The sequence below is a fragment of the Puntigrus tetrazona genome, unplaced genomic scaffold (assembly GCF_018831695.1).
Source record: "Puntigrus tetrazona isolate hp1 unplaced genomic scaffold, ASM1883169v1 S000000513, whole genome shotgun sequence".
In the NCBI taxonomy this organism is placed as follows: Eukaryota; Metazoa; Chordata; class Actinopteri; order Cypriniformes; family Cyprinidae; genus Puntigrus; species Puntigrus tetrazona.
In genome coordinates, this window is record NW_025048150.1 from 457501 (window position 1) to 475000 (window position 17500).

At 42.4% G+C, this 17500-nt stretch overlaps 3 protein-coding genes and 1 long non-coding RNA gene across 8 annotated transcripts in view; 2 read left to right on the plus strand and 2 right to left on the minus strand.

The window, feature by feature from the left end:
- LOC122334332 (dTDP-D-glucose 4,6-dehydratase-like) overlaps positions 1 to 1782 on the minus strand; it is a 6393-nt gene extending 4611 nt beyond the window's left edge. For 2 of the 3 annotated variants that reach the window (XM_043232168.1, XM_043232167.1), the window contains exons 1-2: positions 1529 to 1782; positions 1 to 31 (exon numbers count right to left, since the gene is read on the minus strand). The exon at positions 1 to 31 is cut by the window's left edge and continues 36 nt beyond it. In XM_043232168.1, the coding sequence (XP_043088103.1) occupies positions 1 to 31; positions 1529 to 1755 (258 nt within the window). In that variant the 5' untranslated portion in view covers positions 1756 to 1782. Of the gene's footprint in view, positions 32 to 759; positions 840 to 1528 lie in introns of all 3 variants that reach the window. The other variant, XM_043232169.1, reaches the window with a different exon arrangement.
- A 98-nt stretch (positions 1783 to 1880) lies between these two features.
- gpr180 (G protein-coupled receptor 180) lies at positions 1881 to 9327 on the plus strand. 2 transcript variants are annotated; one of them, XM_043232164.1, is made up of 9 exons: positions 1881 to 2037; positions 2195 to 2335; positions 3327 to 3527; positions 4368 to 4548; positions 5163 to 5212; positions 5638 to 5795; positions 6383 to 6574; positions 7338 to 7415; positions 8638 to 9327. In XM_043232164.1, exons 1-9 carry the CDS (start codon positions 1899 to 1901, stop codon positions 8782 to 8784), a joined length of 1287 nt encoding a protein of 428 aa, XP_043088099.1. In that variant the 5' UTR covers positions 1881 to 1898; the 3' UTR covers positions 8785 to 9327. The 2 variants fall into 2 exon arrangements, with proteins under 2 accessions (XP_043088099.1, XP_043088100.1); XM_043232165.1 differs by lacking the exon at positions 2195 to 2335.
- On the minus strand, positions 4445 to 5810 carry LOC122334333. Its single transcript, XR_006248745.1, has 4 exons — positions 5673 to 5810; positions 5101 to 5256; positions 4872 to 4936; positions 4445 to 4575 (listed from the first exon to the last, which is right to left on the minus strand). It is a non-coding gene; the product is annotated as an uncharacterized LOC122334333 (long non-coding RNA).
- Positions 9328 to 9828: 501 nt separating the features above from the next.
- tgm8 (transglutaminase 8) lies at positions 9829 to 17367 on the plus strand. Of its 2 annotated transcripts, none has more exons than XM_043232162.1 (13): positions 9829 to 10341; positions 11042 to 11206; positions 12042 to 12278; positions 12349 to 12482; positions 13072 to 13200; positions 13291 to 13468; positions 13860 to 13995; positions 14088 to 14197; positions 14512 to 14754; positions 15429 to 15707; positions 16004 to 16164; positions 16706 to 16839; positions 16993 to 17367. In XM_043232162.1, exons 1-13 carry the CDS (start codon positions 10296 to 10298, stop codon positions 17168 to 17170), a joined length of 2130 nt encoding a protein of 709 aa, XP_043088097.1. In that variant the 5' UTR covers positions 9829 to 10295; the 3' UTR covers positions 17171 to 17367. The 2 variants fall into 2 exon arrangements, with proteins under 2 accessions (XP_043088097.1, XP_043088098.1); XM_043232163.1 differs by having other exon boundaries at positions 9830 to 10341; positions 12349 to 12467.
- The last annotated feature ends 133 nt before the right edge of the window (positions 17368 to 17500 follow it).

Sequence of the window (17500 nt, forward strand, 5' to 3'; positions counted from 1 at the left end):
GACGGCCAGAGCCCCGATCAGATGAGAGCCGCTGAGAACACACACACACACACACACACACACACACACACACACACACACACAGACACACAGAGAGACACACACACAGAGAGACACACACACACAGAGACACACACACAGAGACACACACACACACACACACACGGAGAGAGACACACACACACACACACACACACACACACACACACACACACACGGAGAGAGACACACACACACACACACACACAGAGAGACACACACACAGAGAGACACACACACAGAGAGACACACACACAGAGAGACACACACACACACACACACACACACACACGGAGAGAGACACACACACACACACACACACACAGAATCAGACGATTTCTGAACTGGAGTAATGAGGTGGAAAACTCAGATTTGATCACAGGAATAAACAGAAAACGAATCGTAAAAATATTCTCTGAATTAAATAAATGCAGGCTTGTCGAGCAGAAAAACACAAATAAATCTTTCCATTTAAAAATTTAAAAACCTTTATTCTATATTCATGACCTGAAACTCATTCCTGTCTGGTTGACTCACGGGTTCAATCAATCAATCAATCTTTATATGTAGTGTTTTTAACTGAACAGTATTAAATCTGGAGTGATGTATAATGAGATTAAACACCCTTTTTTTCAGCTTCATTACTGAATGCAGAGACGTTGATGTCTAAATCAGATCAGATTCAGTGAGATCTCTGGAAACAAATTAATTAATAATTACCAAAATGAAGTAAGGGTTAGTAAAGGGAGCATCAGAAGCACACTTCAGAGACAAGTAGAAGTTCATCCGAGGACTTTTTCCTGCCGTTTTTTAAAAAGTGAAGCGTTACAGTTTAATGTCAGTGTCTGCCAGCCTTTACTCCTTAAAAAGCAACTAACATCAAACACTTAGTTACTTATGAAAATTAATGTGTTGTAACTTCTGTGATACCTTTTTTCATCTGGACTGAACATGCTTGTTTATTTTTAATATTAAAAATAAAGTTTTTTGGCAAACGTAAAACCCTTTTCGGGCCAGACGCTGCTTAATAAAATGGGATTAAATAAAGGTTTGCATATACAGTGTTTTTTCACAGGTGAGATGAATAAATATTTAAATCAAATTTAATCTAGAACTACAGTAAAATAGTTTCTGCTCTTACTCCAGATTTCTCTCAACATGGCAACCCAGAGCTGTCAGTCAGTTCATGAGAAACAAAGCAAAGGTGTTACTTATTTAAATAAAGTATTTTTTTTAATTAATCTGATTACGTTACTTTTCATTTGTAACGGATTACGTTACAGACACACTACTCTAATCACGTACTGTTTTATGCTACCGTTTAGTATGTGAAGTGATTTGGGACACAGCCAGTGGCTAACAGGCTCGGTCTTCATATACTGACCCTTTCTCGACCCTTAATTAGATGCTCTGTTGTCTGAAGCAGCGACATTCAGTCATTTAAAGAGTTTAAATGCGTTTTATATTTGTAGACGGTATTAAATCTCACATGAATCCCGCTCCTCCGGTCACCAGCACCGTGCGACACTCTCCGCCGTTCATCTTCACCTGGAACTCCGCTTTTCTTTCAAGCAGCAGATCATTTCTCGGACTCCAAGAAGCAGCTACATGATCCGAAGTCGCTCCGTAAACACGCCTCACGACAGTAAAGCGGCGGTTTGCGGCAGCGCTGACACGTAGGAGCCGAATCTCGCCCCGCCTCCGCCGCGCTCTCATTGGTCGACCTGACGCGCTAGACCGGATCCCCGCATTCCGATTGGACGAGGCGGACGTCGATCACAAAGTGGGCGGAAAAGGACAGTATTAGCTCATTGATTGCAGTGAATGAAGAGCATAAGAGCGTCTGCTGAAATGAAATAATGTTTGTGCACTTTATCGTTCTCCTCGTTCTTTTGTTCGCTTCATGTCCTGCGGCGGGGAAAACGGTTTCTGGGGTTTTCAGGAGCGACGCGGCGAGAGAAAATAATGGGCAGTACATCACAAGGTTTCTGTATCACGGTGAGTGCTTGATCTTAAACTGCATTCATGCATTGACATCATGCATTTCACTCCGTTGTTCTGTTCACATGCAAGCTCGTAGAGTGTTGAATGCTGCTGCTGCTGCTCACGTGTGTGTCAGTGACTGAGTGTGCTTCTACACGTGATGATGTGACAGGTGAGAACGGTCTGGTGGAGTCTCGGGTGGAGAACCTGGAGCTGGCCCTGAAGAAGGAGGCCAGGCTGCTGCTGTTTCAGGGCTCCGAGGGCTTTGACAATCTGAGCTGTCTGGAGAGACTGGAGTCGGCTCACATCTCCAGTAAGACTCCTTCACGCTTCGGCAGGTCATGTCCTGCGTGAACTTTGACCCCGGGCTCGCCCTGCCTCGATCAGGACGTTTGGGAGTAGAAAACAGAAAACTGGGTCCTATTCCAGAATCGGATACGTGTTTAAATTCAGATTTCAGTTCCCGTGTTTCCGCTGGCGAAAAAGGGGCTATTAAAAATGTACACTTTTAAAAACAGTTTCGTCCAGAAATGAAACGAGTCAATCTCGAGTGATTCTGAATCATTCCCATCCCATGAGATGTTAATATTTATTTTTCTTTAGAATTGTGAGAGAACTACAACCTCCCTTCAATAACAGGCTTTTTATATACTAGTTTTTATACACCAAGTAATTGATGAGAAATCTGAATTTTGGGTGAACTGTCCCTTTAAGGAAAGACGGCACAGGTCAACAGGGTTAAAATAACTAATAGTTACCACTAACTCAGCTGAGAGAGAGAGAGAGATACACATACATATATACACATATGCGTGTATATGTATGTGTGTGTGTGTGTGTAGATTGAGCATTAAATAATGAAATGCATGCTAATTTGCATAAATGTCCAGTTTAAAAACAAACAACAACAAAAAAAGTAGACACTGGTTAGTTTCAAAATTCTTTTTTTTTTTTTTTAGATATTAGATTAAAATGTGATTTTGGGCATCTCATTTTTGTCAGAATATATTTTCAGTTTTGGGGTGAATAAAATGTATGCAATCAAGGAAAAACCTTCAGGATACAGACCGCAGTGATGAAAATGTAAAGTTGGGTGTGTGAGTTATAGGAGAAAACACTCATTTTGAGGTGACGTGTTGTAATTAAAAGGTATAGACACAAATAGATAAGTGTTTTGTATTGTTTTCTTTCCACTAAAAAAAACCACAAAGCCCAATGATCTTGACATGTGCATGAAAAAGCAAATGAACCAAAGAAATTAAATTTCTTCTTATTAATTGTAACATTACTGTTTTCACATTCAGTTAAACTGGTGAAGGAGGAGCAGAACCAGACCATACCGCATCAGTCCGGTCCTCAGGCCTGGCACGTGATGTACGTGGACCGCTTCACCTGTCAGGACGGAGACACGGACGCAGCGCTGCAACACCTGAGCTTCCAGATCACCCTGCTGAACCCCGACGCCGCTGGCAACCCGCTGGACCACTTCAGCGCCGAGGAGGCCGGTCAGAACCACCACAGAACCGGCTGAAAGATGAATCATCTCCCCGCGGATGTCTGCTTTGTGGGGATCGGACAGCATCTGTCTGAGATAGAACGGATAGAAAACCTGGAATCTGAGGGAGAAGGAAAAAAAACTAAACATTGAGAAAATCTCCTTTAAATGAATATTACTAATTAAAAATGAGGTGGTTATTTAGAACAGGACATTTACTAAATATCTTCCACAGAATATGATCTTTATTAATATCCGAATGATTTTGGTGATAAAAAAAAACAAACATTCGAGTGTATTTCTGCTTCTGTGCTCCAGAGACTGAGAGACAGTCAACTGACTGAACGGACACCATTTAAACTGAACAGTGAGTCACTGAATCAATCAATGAATCAATGAAGTGTTTACAGTTTTAATATTCCTGACACGTTATTTTTCCTGTGTGTGTGTGTGTGTGTGTGTGTGTGTGTGTGTGTGTGTGTGTGTGTGTGTGTGTGTGTGTGTGTGTGTGTGTGTGTGTGTGGAGCACAGAAGCAGTCAGACAGCGATACACTGTACGAGTCTCATGTAAGATGTCTGCCAGAAATCATCAGGATATTTAGTAAAGATGTCCTACCGTAAATAAACACTTCATTTTTGATCAGTAACATGCATCACGGAGAACTTTAAGGGCATTTCCTCAATATTAAGATTATTTTTCTCCCTCAGATTCCAGATTTTCTGACCTGTATCTCAGACAGATGCGGTCTGATCAGCGGAGAGATGTTTATGATCAGCTCTTCTGAGCTCTGTTTGATCACAGCGCTGTTAAAAGCTCTTTATGAACGGAGCTGCCTTGTTTTCCTCGCAGGGCTGCACAGCTTCTACTTCCTGCTGATCCTGGCGTACTTCGTGGCGTCGTGTATCTACATCCAGCCGCTGTGGCAGGCTCTGAGTAAAGGAGGACCCATGCACACGGTGCTGAAGGTGTTATCCAGCGCTCTCCTGCTTCAGGGATCATCGGTGCTGCTCAACTACATCCACATGGCCCGGTCAGACACTCTCACCTCAGACAGACTCTGACCAACAACACAGAAGCAAAAACTGACTCCATTATTAGAGATCATATGGGACCCAGGACCTCAAGACCAGTCGTAATAAGTGAAAAACATTAGCAAAACAAAAAAAAAAAAATTATATATATATACACTATATACATGTATATATCTCTCTATCTAAAAAATAGCAATGCATATCAAAATTTATATTTACAGTAGGACATTTACAAATTATCTTGAACATGATTTATACTTGATATCTTTTTTTTGCATTAAAGAAAAACCCAATGTAAATGTATCTATTGCTAAAAATATACCTGTTGTAGTGAGGAGCGCTTCTGTGCTCCAGGATCAGATCCAGCTCAGAGACTCTGAAGACCAGCTATAGATTAATACGGTTATTATTGACCCGTCTGTCTCCAGGCCTCACGTCCAAATACAGTGTGCATTATATACTCTATTTCTCATGCATTTCTCTTTATACATGCAGAGCTTATTCATGTTGATTTATATTAATTCTAGATCAGTAAAAATGTTGTAGAGTACCTTCTGCTGAACGCATGTAGAGATGATGCTGATGATGCTGATGATGCTGCTTGGACCCTCAGGTACGCTCGAGACGGTGTGGGGACGCCGCTGACGGGGAGCCTCGCTGAACGTGAGTCTGTCACAGAATCGTTCTCTTGATCTCACAGCCCTGATCTTCAGGATCAAATTTAAGATATTCTCAATATTTTATTTTTTTATTTTTTTTTTGCAACCTCAGATTTTCAAATAATTTTCAATGTTTATTTATTCAGCTTTCAGATTATGTGTAAATATCAATATAAAAAAAAAGAAAGCCTTATGACTGAGTTTGTGGATCAGGGTCACATTTATCTGTTATGCTGAATGACAATGGAACATTTTCACCCATATTTTGACAATTTTCCCCAAAATTTGACTTTATGCTGATGTTTTGTGTTTGACCCATGAGCCTTAAAATTACTGTAAGATGCTTTGGATAAAAAAGTGTGTATCTCTGTGTGTGTATATCCTTCATTTATCTGTGTGTGTGTGTGTGTGTGTGTGTGTGTGTGTCAGTGTGTGACATGGTGGCTCAGGTTCAGATGCTGTACCTGTTGTTGAGTCTGTGTGTGGGCTGGTCTCTGAGTCGCAGCAGAAAGTCTCAGAGTAAACCTCTGCAGTGGGACTCGTCTCCGGCCTCCACCGCCCTCGCTCTGGCCGTCGTCATCGCTCAGGTCGGTCGGTCAGACACACGCACGCACGCACGCACACGCACACGCACACACACTCACTCACTCACTCACACACACACACACACACACACACACACACACACACACACACACACACACACACACACACACACACACACACACACACACACACACACACTCACACACACAACAATATGAAATATAAAACTCACCGAGCATCAGCCGCCTCACAAACACAGGAGCTAAATACACCTGAAAAAGAGGAAAGTCAATGAAACACACCTGAGCTGAATGATATAATCAAGGAGAGACAGAAGAGAGTCAGTCTGTGAGGCTGGAGCAACAATACTTTAAGATATTAAGTAAAGATCACATGAATTATTACCACAAATATATCAAACTAATGTTTTATCAGCAATATGCATAGCTAAGAACTTCATATCATCCCATCTCAACAAACCATACATCAATGGAAAGCTTATTTATGCGGATGATGTAGAAACTTCAAAATCAAAAATGAGTCCTATGACAGGTTTAATACTGTAAAGCTGCTTTGACCCACTCTGTATTAAAAGCACTATATATCTGTCTGCTGTTCTGTACTCTAGGGAGCGCTGCTGATCTGGGAACAGCTGGAGGAGTCGGAGCACCACAGTTTTCACGATCAGCGCAGCGCCGCCGGCTGGATGCTGATGGTGCTCCGCGTCACCCTCGCTCTGTTCCTGGCCTCGGTGCTGTACCAGATCATCTCCGCCGAGCGGAGCGCGCTCAAACGAGACTTCTACCTGAGCTTCGGCAAGGTTCGGCTCCACACCGATTCAGATCATCAGCCTCACGCCGTTCCAAACCTCCTCTGAACACTGAAGGCGGGTAGCCATGTTACAGACAGTCTTCAATGCATCTTCTTCTGTGTTCAACAGGTTTGGAGCAGCATGAGGGCGAGGGAATGATGACAGAGTTTTTATTTTTGGGTGAACCATGACTTTAAAAATATGCATCGACTATTTAAATTGATTAGTCATCGTATTTATTTTTTAATTTAATTTATATTTAGGACCGTTTAGCAGTAAAATCAGAAGAAAGTCCACCATCTGAAGTGGCATTTAGGTGTATTTCCACAGACTGCATGAATAATGTTATAAGATTCATGTTTTAAATACACTATATATAAGATATAGAAGTGTGAAATTGGGAAAAAAAATGATTCTAACAAAAATTTTAAGCAAAAACCACCAGTAGAGGGCAACAAGTCACTGTCTTATTCGTTTGTTCAAACAGCTGATTCATTCAGAAATGAACAAAGGGACTGTGTTTATGAACGAGTCATTGAATCATTTGTTGAATCATTGGGTGTTGATTGTATTCTGCTGTAACTCTCAACTATTTTGGATTAAATGTCACTTAATATTAGCTTAAACTTGGCCTGTAATCTGTTTATTAATAAGTGATCTACCACTGAATGAAGTATAAAACAGTGATGATCCTAAAAGCAGGATGACCGAGTGTCCATCTGAAGCCTGTTCTGGGAGACGGACAGAGTTTAAATGCTGTGTTTGCTTTCAGGGCTGTTTTCTGTGGTTCCTGTGTCATCCGGTGCTGGTTCTGTTCTCTGTGATTCTCAACGAACACCAGAAAGAAAAGGTTAGAGAGAAACAAACCATGAGCTGCCTTTGGTTTTTATTTTGTACTGCACTTATCATGACCTCAAAAACCACTTATGAGTGAAGGGCTAGCGTAGATGGCTGTGTATGATTGACAGCTGGATGAAAACACAGAAATAACGCTCTGTTTAACAGTTACTCACACATTACTGTACGCTCACAGCTTCGTCCTTAGTCTCAGTCTTTCTGAAAATCAATTCTTTGTTTGTAAACCAATCTCTGTCTTACGAGCGTCTCTCTTTTGTCTTGTCTTGTCTCTGTCTCGTCTTTTCCTGTCTCCTTTTCCTTGTCTCTGTCTCTTCTTGTCTCACTCTCATCTGTCTCGTCTTTTCTTGTCTTTTCCTGTCTTATTCTCATCTGTCTTTTCTTGTCTCATTCTCGTCTCCATCTCGTCTTTTCTGGACTAATTATTGTCTTATTCTCGTCTTTTCTTGTCTCTGTCCTGTTTCTTCTCACTCTCATCTGTCTCGTCTCTGTCTTATTTTCATCTCTGTCTTGTCTCTTCTTTTCTCATTCTCATCTCCATCTTGTCTTATCTTGTCTCTGTCCTGTTTCTTGTCTCACTCTCATCTGTCTCGTCTTTTCTTGTCTCATTCTCATCTGTCTTGTCTCTTCTTGTCTCATTCTCATCTCTGTCTTATTTTCATCTCTGTCTTGTCTTATCTTGTCTCTGTCCTGTTTCTTGTCTCACTCTCATCTGTCTTTTTTTGTCTCATTCTCATCTCCATCTCGTCTTTTCCTGTCTCATTCACGTCTCTGTCTCGTCTTGTCTCACTCTCATCTGTCTTTTCTTGTCTCATTCTCGTCTCTGTCTCATTCACGTCTCTGTCTCGTCTTGCCTAATTCTTGTCTTATTCTCGTCTCTTCTTGTCTCTGTCTCTTCTTGTCTCATTCCCGTCTCTGTCTTATTCTCGTCTCTGTCCTGTCTCTTCTTTTCTCATTCTCATCTCCATCTCGTCTCTTCTTGTCTCATTCCCGTCTCTCTTATTCTCATCTCCATCTCATCTTTTCTTGTCTCTGTCCTGTTTCTTGTCTCACTCTCATCGGTCTCGTCTTTTCTTGTCTCTGTCTCTTCTTGTCTCATTCTCATCTCTGTCTTATTCTCATCTCCATCTCGTCTTTTCTTGTCTCCGTCCTGTTTCTTGTCTCACTCTCATCTGTCTCGTCTCTGCGTCTCACCTGGTCTCCGTCTCGTGCGGCAGGTGGTGACGATCGGCGTGATCCTGTGCCAGTCCATCTCGGTGGTGGTCCTGTACCGGCTCTTCTTGTCTCGCAGTCTGTACTGGGAGGTGTCCTCGCTGTCGTCGGTCACGCTGCCGCTCACCATGAGCCGCCGGAGCCGCTACTGAGCGTCAGACGAGAGCGCGGCGCTCCAGGAGCTCACCCGCGTCCGGATCCTCGAGCAGAACGTCTCCGAGATCCGATCCCATGACGGCGAGCTGCTGAGCAGTACACGCACACGAGGAGGGCATCATCATCATCATCTTCATCATCAGGGCTCAGTCATCACAGCTTACATCATCTATGTGTAGAGACACGCCTGCTGTGAGTCAGTCTGTGATCCTGTGAGAGAAGGACGAGAAGGTTCAGCGCTCGTTCTCTGCTCAAGCAATAAGACGACGAGAGCATCTCGGTTGCTTCTTGTCGCGTCTTGATTTTATGTATGTTCGCACATGATTTAACTTCTGTTGTTCCCCACAAGTGCCTAAAATGACAATCACTGATGCGGGACTGAATATTAAATCGATAATTGCTGAGGATATTTATTGATCCTTTTACTGGATCCTGCACACTTCTATGTCTAAAGGAGAAAGATCCTGTTAACTAGAGCATGTGTTGTTAAGTTAAAGACTTGAACTGTATCATTGTGGAAATAAACTTCATGCACACTGCGGTCTGTATCTGTCACTGTCGTAATTATGCTAATGCCACGATTAGCTCAAGATTATGACATTATGATGATGATGTAGCTGCTCATCAGCTGTGTCTTTATAATTGCTGTATGTTGTCTTTTCACACATTCATAAGCACCCAATACATTAAAAATTAGTTATAAATGTGTTTTTCTTCATCGAATGTGTCTCCACGTCAGCGTCTCGGTAATGGATGTGAATGGGTGCCGTCAGAATAATCCACAGCACTCCAGTCCATCAGTTAACATCCGGAGAAGACAAAGATGAAACTAGTCCAGCGTTAGAAAGCCTTACCAACTAAAACACTAGTCCGTAATCCTCCTCACATCAAAATCCAGACTTCTATTTGTTCAGAGCTGTTTTGTAATCTGCTGCAGATTTCTCTCCTGATTCAGACCAGATGTTATCTGATGGGATTATTCTGACGGCACCCATTCACATCCAATCAGATGCAGAGACACATTTATACAGAAACGCACTCATTTTAATCACTAAAACACATTTCTGCGGTGAAACTAAGCCATCTTAAATTCATGACTCCGATTAAGATTTCTAAACAGATGTGTACAGAATACTACATGAGCTGAAAGCGTTCATTAATCTGAATGTAACAGACATGACCTGAACAACAATCTGAAGCAATGCATCACTCATTGTTAAAGCGGTAAGTGAAGTTAACTAATAGCACCTTATTGTGAAGAGTGAGCGTTTTTGTACTGATTCCAGTGAAGCGCTGATCCCTGCGCTGTTCATCTCTCTTTCTCTGAGCAGCTCTGATGTAACTGCTGTGTTTCCTCACCGCTGGAGGAGTGATGCATGAATAACTGACAGATTTCTGACGACTGCATTCATTGCTCAGCGCTCTCGTCTCATGGGAGGTGACGGGATCGGCTTCTCTTATAAAGCCACACACACACACACACACACACACATCTGAAGAGACCAGCATGAGTGAGAATCTGAGGAGCGGGAACACTGTGAGCCGAGATCAGGGTGAGTCGAACCCATCTCCAGTTATACTCAGATGATGAGTACTAGCACACTAGTGAAGGTTTAGACTCAACCTGCGCTCTATAGGACTGACTGACGCTCAGAGTTTAGATCTGATTCTACTCTTCACTTCATTTCTGTTAGTACGGTCTTAGTGGTTAAAATCACTAGTTAAGTCGGATTAATCACGGGTGACACGGACAGCTGCTGAAACACACACTTAGAAATAAAGGCGCTTTCACAGATATGTCACCCTTAAAAAAAAATAACAAAACGCACTTTTTTTGTCTCCATAGCTCCATAAAGAACCTTTAACATCTGAAGAACCACAAAAGCTTCTTTGTGGTGAAAGAAAATAACTCAGAATATCAAAAAGTGGTTCTTTGCCTGAAGTGTTTCTTGTAATAATTATATCTTGTAAGTATTTCATTGCTGAAGCTTTTTCACTGAAGAAGCACCTTTATTTTTAAGAATGTCACAGTATCTTCTAAACGGATGAATGCTGTAGATTAGTGTTTAGAGTTCAGCTCTAAATCCCACGGCATGAAATCAGTGTTTCATTCCTCAGATGGATCGCGCCTGATCTTCTGCTCTGATGAAATCTGATTTGTATCAGCGTGTGTCACAATGTCATTTAATCGCCGAGAGATCTGAGATAAACCTGCTAGACTAGTTGTGTAACGAAGTGAGCGTGTGTCTCCAGCGGCTGTGATGAACGTGGATCTTCAGTGTGTGAAGAACAACACCGAGCATCACACCAACCAAATCACGGTGGAGCGCCTGATCGTCCGAAGAGGTCAAGCCTTCAGCCTGACCCTGAGCGCCAAGAGATTAGACCCCGACGACGTCCAGGTCACGGCGGAGACAGGTGACACAGACACAGAGCAAAACCTCAGATACCGTGTTCTCTGTGAATGTGTGATTTATTTCTGTGCAGCGCGGCTGAATTTCCAGCTTCATTACTCCAGTCTTCAGAAAACAAAATATTATTTTATTTACTAATTAGTAATTATGTACTAATAATTAAATAACAAACATTTTTAAAATGTTCACTTTTAAATTGTGAAATGCAATCAAAATAAAATACTTAAAATTAATGATAATTAAGTCTTTAAAAATAATAAAAGTCCACTGTCGGTTTAGTAACTTAGTAAACTTTAGTAAACAACATTTAAAATAGAAAAACACAATAATTAACTCATAAAAATGTGAAATTAAAATGAATAATCCTAAAGTCTTCCATTTTATTTAATCATACATTTTAAGTAAATAACTAATTTAAATTGCAAGTATATGCTTTAAATAAAAACAAAATAAAACTCTTACTAAAAATGCATTCATTGTAGTTATTTTTACGTTTTATACATTCATCAAGGATGCATTAAATTATAAATGACTTTACTGTCACTTTTGATCAATGTAAAAAAAATCTGTGAATCTTCCACAAAAACAATGTGCAGCACAACTGTTTTCAAGATTGATAATAATCAGAAGTGTTTCTTTATCAGTAAATCAGTGTATTCTTCTGATTTCTGAAGATCATGTGACTCTGAAGACTGGAGGAATGATGCAGAAAACACACAGAAATACATCACACTTTAACACACATTCACTCAGAAAACAGCTGAACTTCTACCAAGCTGGACTGTGTTTTTGATCAGATAAAAGTGTGTGTGTATGAACTGTGAGGGTGTCTCTGTGAGGTCCTGGAGCGAGTGAAGAGAAGGGCACGCTCTCGTCCTGCAGCACAGACCCCAAGCGCTGCTCGAGCGTCAGGAAGCCCTGGAGTCTGAAGGTGTGGAGCGGCTCTGCGTCCTCCGTCACGCTGTCCGTCCTGTGTCCGTCTGACGCCTGCATCGGTCAGTACTCTCTGAGGCTCCGGAGCGGCTCCTGCACCGGACAGGCCGTCCTCGCCGTGCTCTTCAACCCCTGGAGCGAAGGTACGTCTGCGTCCAGCGCTTCTCTGGAGCCCATGATCTCAGATGTCCATCACGGCTCTGGTCTCTGCAGATGACGGGGTGTTTCTGCCGAGCGAAGCCGAGCGGCGGGAGTACGTCCTGAACGAGCAGGGCATCCTGTATAAAGGAGTGGATGAATACATCACCAACAGCAGCTGGGACTTCGGTCAGGTGAAAGTCAGAGCGGTCAGACTGATGAGATACAAGCATTACAAAGTTCATATCGATGCGTGCTACTAATCAAAAATCTAGTTTTGACGTTTACAAAATATCTTCATGAAACTTATTTTTGTCATAAAAGAGAAATGTAGAATTTTGAGTCATTCTAGGAATTGTTGTCTGTTTCTACAAATATATCTGTGCTGATGAAGAAACTGAAATATTTCTGTTTTTAACTTCTTGTATTTTTGCACTGAAGTTTAAGTTTAATTTTTGAATTATGATATTAAAAATGAAAATGTTATATACACGGCCATTCAGAGGTTTGGGATGAGTAATATTTTTCCTATGCTCACCAATGTCGTATTGATTAGATCAAAAATACAGAAACAATTACATTTTGTGAAATAATAATTAGAATATGAGACTTCTTTTTAACTTTTTATTCATCGGAAAATTCTAAAAGTATCGCAGGTTCCAAAAAATATTTTAACACTAATAATAAAACATCGTATTAGAGCGATTTCACACACACACACACACACACACACACACACACTCAAACACACACACACACACACAGCAGGATCTGAGCTGGTGTCTGTGTTTTCTTCAGTTCGAGGAGGATATCCTGGACATCTGTCTGAAGATGCTGGATGTGAACCCCAAGTGTCTTAAAGACGCTCCGGAGGATTATTCAGCGCGCTGTAACCCCGTCTACATCAGCCGCGTGGTCAGCGCCATGGTAAAGCTCCTGACCTACACCACAGCATCCTCCACCGACACACACTCATATCATATTCAGATGATCAGCGCTGAGTGTTGATGTGTCCAGATCAACTCTGACGATGATAAGGGTGTTCTGATGGGTCAGTGGGACGGGACCTACATCGGAGGAGTGCTGCCGTCCAGCTGGAGCAGCAGCGTGGACATCCTGAGACGCTGGATCAAATACGACTGTCATCCCGTCAAGTTCGGACAGTGCTGGGTGTTTGCAGCGGTCATGTGCACGGGTACACACACACACACACACACAGAGAACACACACACACACAGACACACACAGAGAGAACACACACACACACACACACACACACACACACACACACACACACACACACACACACACACACAGAGAACACACACACACACACACACACACACACACACACACACACACAGAGAACACACACACACACAGACACACACACACACACACACACACACACACACACACACAGACACACACACACACACACACACACACACACACACACACACACACACACACAGAGAGAGAACACACACACACACACACACAGAGAGAGAGAGAGAACACACACACACACACAGACACACACACACACAGTGTTGTTTTAGTGTAACCGAGACTTGTCTTCTCAGTGCTGAGGTGTCTGGGGATCCCGTGTCGTGTGGTCACTAACTATCAGTCGGCTCATGACACGGATCAGAACCTGGTGGTTGATGAATACTTCAGTGACTACGGCGTGAGACCCAAGAGGAACCTGGACAGCGTGTGGTGCGTCTCAGTGTGTGTGTGTGTGTGTGTGTGTGTGTGTGTGTGTGTGTCAGAGGAGGGCAGCGAGTGAGTCTCGTACTCGTGTTCTTCAGGAACTATCACGTCTGGGTGGAGAGCTGGATGAAGCGGCCCGATCTCTCTCAGGACTCGTTCTACGACGGCTGGCAGGTTCTGGACCCGACGCCTCAGGAGAGGAGCTCAGGTGAACACTTCCACACTCACTCCACAGATTCACACGCTTTCAGTTTGAAATATCACTTTACTTACATTTTTTTTATTATTATTTTGACATTTTCACTCTGTAATAAATTGTGCTTTAATACATCTTTTGTCATTTTTTATATGGTTATTCATTTTAACTTTACATTTTATTTAATTATTAGTAAATACTTACACTAATTACTAAATACACTATTTTACAAACTAACTTCTCTGCCAGTTTGGGAAACTGATTTATTATAGAATAAATGAAATCAATCGTCATCAGCACACTATATCATGAAGTGATGGGTCCAGGTACTTACTGCTGCGGTCCAGCGCCAGTCAGGGCCATCCTGGAGGGTCACACAGACGTCAAATACGACGTGCCCTTTGTGTTCGGAGAGGTCAACGCAGACAAGATCACGTGGCTGGTCATGGCCAACGGCTCCAAGAAGAAGATCCTGTCAGACACGAAGACTGTCGGACAGAACATCAGCACCAAAGCTGTGGGCAGCGACAGCAGACAGGACATCACTGACCAGTACAAGCACCCCGAGGGTCAGTCACACACACAAACATCATCACAAGAACACACTCGCAATCACATCACAAGGAAATCACACAATCCTATCACCATCACAAGAACACACTCGTGATCACATCACAATCACTCAATCACAAGAACACACTCACAATCATATCAGAATTACACAATCACAATAACACACTCACAATCACAAGGACATCACCCAATCCTATCACCATCACAAGAACACACTCGTGATCACATCACAAGCGCTTCACACACTCACAATGACATCACCATCACAACCACATCACAAGCACACACTATCACATTACAAGGCATCACACAATCCTATCACATCACAAGAACATACTCGCAATCACATCACAATCACATTACAATTTCACACTCATGATCACAATCACAAGAACACAATCACATCACAATCTCACACTCACTATCACATCACAAGGCATCACACAATCATATCACAATCACATCCTCACAAGAACAATCACATCACAATCACATCACAACTACACCCACAATCACATCCTCACAAGAACACAATCACACACCCACAATCAGATCAGAATCGCACACTTACAATCACACTCAGTCACACACACACACACACACACACAGCTGATATCTAAAGCATCTGTCAGTGTATCTGAGTGTGTGTGTGTGTGTGTGTGGTCCTCAGGCTCAGCGAAGGAGAGAGCGGTGTATGACGAGGCGGTGAAGCGTGTGACGGGGCTGAAGGAGAGCGAGACTCCGCGTCCGAGCGTCCAGATGAAGCTGAGTCTGGACGGAGCACCTCTGAACGGAGCCGATATCAGACTCACGCTGCTCGTGAAGAGCGACAGCAGTAAAGCTCAGGACCTGACCCTGAAGATGAGCGCTCAGGTCATGAGATACACCGGGAACCCAGCGGCCAGCATCTGGAGCTACAGCACTGACCTTCAGCTGCTGCCCAACACAGGTTCCACTACCTCAACCAGCACATCCATTAAATAAATGCTTAAACAGTAATATTATTTACAAAAACGAATAAACACATACACACTTTATATAAAGAAAATGAAGTGTAATTTTAAGTTCATAAAATCACAACAGGTGTGAACATGCAAATATAAAATCTAAGTAAATATTTCACATTTACTGGCCCTAATAAAACACGTGAATAAATAACTAGAGTGAACTACACGGACCCAGCATTAATCTCATTGTGTTGGTATGAATCCTGATGAAATCATCTGAAGCTCGTGTTTGTTTCAGAGCAAAGCCTTCCCTTCACGCTGCCGTTCACCGCATACGGACCGAAACTGATGGACAACAACTGCATCAAAGTCTCTGTGATCGCCAGTGATAAAAGTCAAGGCCAGGTTTATCTGGTGGAGAAAGACGTGGTTCCTCACAGCCCCGAGCTGAACGTCACGGTGAGGCTGATGGGTAACGCTTTACGTTTAAAGTCATGCGTTTCCTTTTCAAATAATTATCTCCAGTTACTTTCTCATGTATTGACTGACAGCTCTGGGGTTGCCATGTTGAGAGAAATCAGGAGTAAGTGCAGAGCGTTGTGTGTGAACATGATCTTACTGTAGATCTAAAGATCAACATGATCTACTCAAAAACACATTCAGTCTTCCTCAAAATAAATAACTCTGAATGTTATACAAACCTGCAATTAAATAAAACATCCATTTTATTAACCAGTCTTTGTTACGGACCTTCGATGATCCAGATCAAGCGAACTAGAGGCAATATTCTTCCTGTGATTAGTTTGATGTCATTACTGTACGGACCACAATCTAAGTGGATGTAAGTTTCCTCATCTGTGTGTGTGTGTGTGTGTGTGTGTGTGTGTGTGTGTGTGTGTGTGTGTGTGTGTGTGTGTGTGTGTGTGTGTGTGTGTGTGTGTGTGTGTGTGTGTGTGTGTGTGTGTGTGTGTGTGTGTGTGTGTGTGTGTCTCTCTCTCAGGTGGGCGGTACTCCTCTGCAGGACAGTGAGATGAGCGCCGAGGTGATGTTTCTGAACCCTCTGTCCTCTCCGCTCAGGAACTGCTCCATCACGCTGACCGGCAGCGGTCTTCTCAAACAAACAGAGCAGTCCAGGTCAGTGCCTGCTTCTTCTATCTGTTTCTGCGGCACCACTCAGACTTTCCCGGGATCATTTAATTCACACAATTCTATATTTTTAGCGTATTGCTTTTTATAATTCAGTCGAGGTTGTAAATGAGTGGTTGACTCAAGGCTGGTCTCTTGCAGCACCGTGGAGCTCGGCCCGGGTCAGAGGATCACGCTGAAGGTGACCTTCAAGCCCTACAGAGTCGGACCCAGGAAACTGGTGGCTAACTTCGACAGCTCCACGTTCAAGGACATTAAAGTGAGCGTGGACATCAACGTGCGTCCGTCTCTGAACGGCTTCCTGAGCTTCCGCCGATAGAACCATCAGACTTATGATGAATTATCATCCACAGCTTCTGCCTTTACTCACAATAAACCAACATTTACAGCAAAAGGTGTCTGGTGATTTATTACAGGAGGTTCTGAGAGATTACATCTTATGAACAACGTGAAAAAAAACATCAGTAAATATTAGCTCCGTCAAACAATTAATCAAAAATAAAAAGTTTTCATTTACATGTGTGTGCTGTTTATTTTTTATGTAAGATATACATTAGTATATATTTTAAAATGTATTATAAATGTTTTTTAATATATATATATATATATATATATATATATACACACACACATATTCATGTATTAATAT

Coding starts and splice junctions, on each gene's coding strand:
- gpr180 (XM_043232164.1), top strand. CDS start 1,899: ATGTTTGTGCACTTTATCGTTCTCCTCGTTCTTTTGTTCGCTTCATGT. Junction 6,575..7,337: donor TCTACCTGAGCTTCGGCAAG/GTTCGGCTCCAC, acceptor GTTTGCTTTCAG/GGCTGTTTTCTGTGGTTCCT. Junction 7,416..8,637: donor ACGAACACCAGAAAGAAAAG/GTTAGAGAGAAA, acceptor CTCGTGCGGCAG/GTGGTGACGATCGGCGTGAT.
- tgm8 (XM_043232162.1), top strand. CDS start 10,296: ATGAGTGAGAATCTGAGGAGCGGGAACACTGTGAGCCGAGATCAGG. Junction 12,279..12,348: donor CTTCAACCCCTGGAGCGAAG/GTACGTCTGCGT, acceptor TGGTCTCTGCAG/ATGACGGGGTGTTTCTGCCG. Junction 15,708..16,003: donor TCAGCTGCTGCCCAACACAG/GTTCCACTACCT, acceptor TGTTTGTTTCAG/AGCAAAGCCTTCCCTTCACG.